Source organism: Protobothrops mucrosquamatus, unplaced genomic scaffold (assembly GCF_001527695.2).
Source record: "Protobothrops mucrosquamatus isolate PMUCROS unplaced genomic scaffold, P.Mucros_1.0 scaffold4262, whole genome shotgun sequence".
Lineage (NCBI taxonomy): Eukaryota > Metazoa > Chordata > Lepidosauria > Squamata > Viperidae > Protobothrops > Protobothrops mucrosquamatus.
This window is the reverse complement of record NW_015390180.1, coordinates 28657-32220: the sequence shown is the minus strand read 5'-3', so window position 1 is coordinate 32220 and position 3564 is coordinate 28657. Positions and strand designations below refer to the sequence as shown.

At 43.1% G+C, this 3564-nt stretch overlaps 1 protein-coding gene across 1 annotated transcript in view; it reads left to right on the top strand.

Annotated features, from left to right (window-relative positions):
- The first annotated feature begins 378 nt into the window (after positions 1–378).
- CNIH2 (cornichon family AMPA receptor auxiliary protein 2) overlaps positions 379–3564 on the top strand; it is an 11350-nt gene continuing 8164 nt past the window's right edge. Inside the window, exons 1-2 of the mRNA XM_015828129.1 lie at positions 379–384; positions 496–564. Of these exons, the coding sequence (XP_015683615.1) occupies positions 379–384; positions 496–564 (75 nt within the window). The remainder of the gene's footprint in view (positions 385–495; positions 565–3564) is intronic.

The following is a 3564-nucleotide window of genomic DNA, read 5'->3' as shown; positions in this document are numbered from 1 at the left end:
AGACAGACAGATATAGATATATAGATATATGCATATAGATACATAGATATACATACACATGTATTCATTGTTTTACTTGTACATGAGATTAACTAAGTCCAGGAATCTGCAAACTTCCAGGCGTCTCTGGAAACCCCAACACCCATCATCCTTACTGGCAGGGGCTGATGGGAATTGGGGTTCAACAACCTCCAGGGCTAACGTCTAAACTCCCAAATGTGCCGCTCTCAGCTTAAGGGTGTGGATGAAACCTGAGGCACGGACTCCCCTGTGCTTTCAGGGCGGTGGCAGGTGTGGGTGCAAATTCTGCGCCCCGATTTATTTGCTTTTTCATCCTTTCCTTACGGAACGTCCATGTAAATTTCACAATGCTCGGGAATGACGGTTACTGGTTATAATGGGTGGACCCGCTGCGTGATTTTTTTATTTCCCCCGCGAACAAGGATATTTTCTGAATTCGTTTCTCTCTCTCTCTCTCTCTCTCCCTTTCTCTAGATAATCGCCTTTGACGAATTGCACATAGATTTTAAGAATCCCATCGACCAGGGCAATCCAGCCAGGGCAGTAAGTCTAAACATATCATGTCTGAGGTGTGTCTGTCTCTGTCTCCATTCGTTTGTCTTCTCCCTCTCCTTTCCTGCTTTTCTCTTCCAGGTTCTCCTTCCCCACTGGTCAAAAAAAATAAATAAATCATTTATTTCCTCTGTTTGGTTGGATGGCCTGCAGGATACACCTATGGCAAAGTCCTTTTTTTAAAAAAAAAATCCCTTTTACATCGACCCAAATGCATTCAAGAGGGTTTGCATCGTGGTTCTGCCGTAATTTCTGTAGAGATATACAGAGAGTCCTCGAGTTAATTGCTGAAATAATTTAGAAAGAGATTGATTGCACAGCCGTTTGTCAGGAGCGGTGTGGAGTCTCCAGCTCAAAGAGGGATTGGACTAGAAGACCTCCAAGGTCCCTTCCAACTCTGTTATTCCATATTCTGTAATACAGGTAATCCTCGGCTTACAGCAGTTCATTTAGTGATAGATAGATAGACAGACAGACAGACAGATGTTGGAGATAGATAGATAGATAGATAGATAGATAGATAGATAGATAGATAGATAGATAGATAGATAGATAGATAGATAGATAGATAGATAGATAGATGAATGATAGATAGATAGATAGATAGATAGATAGATAGATAGATAGATGATAGATAGATAGATAGATAGATAGAGATAGATAGATAGATAGATAGATAGATAGATAGATAGATAGATAGATAGATAGATAGATAGATAGATAGATAGATAGATAGATAGATGATGGATGCCTGGACGGATAGACGGATAGACGGATAGACAGACGGACAGAGAGAGAGATGTTGGATAGATAGAGATAGATAGACAGAGATAGATAGATAGATAGATAGATAGATAGATAGATAGATAGATAGATAGATAGATAGATAAATGTTGGATAGATAGAGAGATGATAGACAGATGATAGATAGACAGACAGACAGATGATGATGATAGATAGATGTTGGATAGATATAGATGATAGATGATAGATAGATAGATAGAGAGAGAGAGAGAGAGAGAGAGAGAGAGAGAGAGAGATGATAGACAGATAGATATAGATGATCCATAGACAGACAGACAGATAACCTTTATTGTCATTTTTTTTTACTGTAGGCACAATAGCACACCTTAAACATGAAATTTAGTTGCTTGCTCTCAAAGTATACACATACATAACACACATTTAAACATACTATATAGCACGGTTGTTAAATGAATCTGTCTTCCCCATTATCTTCGCTTGTCAGAAGGTCGCAAAAGGGGATCACATGACCCCGGGACGCTGCGACCGTCATAAACGCGAGTCAGGTGCCGAGCGTCCGAATGTAAATCACGTGACCGCGGGGGAAGGCTGCGACGGTCGTCAGTGTGAAAAACAGTCTTAAGTACCTAACTTTGAACGGTCTCTAAACAAACTGTTGTAAATCAAGGACTCCAGTAAGGTCCCTTACCTATATCGGGCCTGTTTCTTTTAAAGCCATTTAAATCCGAGTTAAAAGTGGGAATTAGCCAAAAGGTCGCGAGAAGGAACCAGCAAATGCATCGGGCGGCGTCAGACACAGAAGAAAAATCTCTGGATTCCTTTTGCGAGCTAAGTTGCGACACGGAAGTTGCAAAAAAAGAAAAAAAAGGGAAAAAAAAGAAGTCCTAGCAGCTGAATTTGCACCACGGCCTCTTAACTACGAGAAAATATCCCGTTTGATTCAGATAAGGAGCCCCTTTAAACACGGAGGGGCTTTTCCCCACCACTTCCTCCCAGGATGGGTGAGGCCCAAGCAGTATTTAAATTTAATTTAATATCGTTTCGGTGGAAAATTAACATAAGCTCCAACGGCTTACAAGCGGGATTTGTAATTTTGCTGCTCCATCTGTTGCACAGAAATTGGCAAATTGGAGGGGCTGTCAAGTCCTGGAAGACGCTGCTCCTGCTGTTAAGTGTGCGTGTGTGTTGTCTGTGCGTATGTGTGTGTGGCGGGGCAAGCTTTGAACTGGAGGAAATGATTTATTAATTAAACCAATTCATGCAGCCGCCCATCTCCCAAACGGCGACTCGGGAGTGGGGGTGGGGTGGGGTGGCGTAGCACCGAACTTGCGTGCTGCGTGCGTTGTTAACTGGATCACTGCAATTTGTTAAGTGAAGAACATGGTCGTTAAACGAATCTTTCTTCCCCCGTTGACTTGGCTGGTCAGACGGTCGCGAAAAGGGATTGCGTGACCCTGGGACGCTGCGACCGTCATAAATGCAAGTCAGTTGCCGACGGTCTGAATTTGGAGCTGCAACGGTCGTAAAGCTGAAAAACGGGTCCCCTTTTTCAGTGCCGTCGTAATTCCGAACAGTCACTAAACGAAACATCGTCAGTCAAGGGCTCCCTGTAATATCTCTGTTTTTATTCCTCTCTTGCTGGGCGTCTGGCTCTCCTAGAGGTGCGAATGTCTCATTTTATTTTATTTTTATTTGGCTTCCCAGCCTAAAATTCAGCGGGAAATTGCCAATGTTAACCACTGTGTCCGAAGGCTCTTTTAGGGCTGCAGAAAATGCATTACTTCAGTCACTAAGTGGGCAGTTTTAAGTCGAGGACTGCAGCTGTTGGGTCTTTTCTTTTTCTTTTGTATAGTTTGCAATTTTCCAGGGGAGCTTTTGAGGCAGGAAGAGGGGGGGGGAAGGAGCTGTTTTCATGAGCTTTTCGCTAGACGAAAGCTCTGCATTTTTTCAGAAAAGGCGAAGCCCCTTAAATATATATATATATATATATTCAGAATTCAGATTCTCGTCCCAGGCGGACTTGCTTAAACGGTTTCCTGCAGGCGAGGAAGCCCCTGTGAGCTAAAAGGAGAACATTGCAAGATTAGCAAAAGGCAGTTTTGCCAAGTCCCAGATCTTTGCAAACGCCTCGAAATTGTGGCTGGCGCTTCCCCGGGAAAGTGAGATGTCTCTCGGCTGGCCCATCGGCTTCCTCAAGGTATAAATAGTGCCGTCTGACCTCGATTT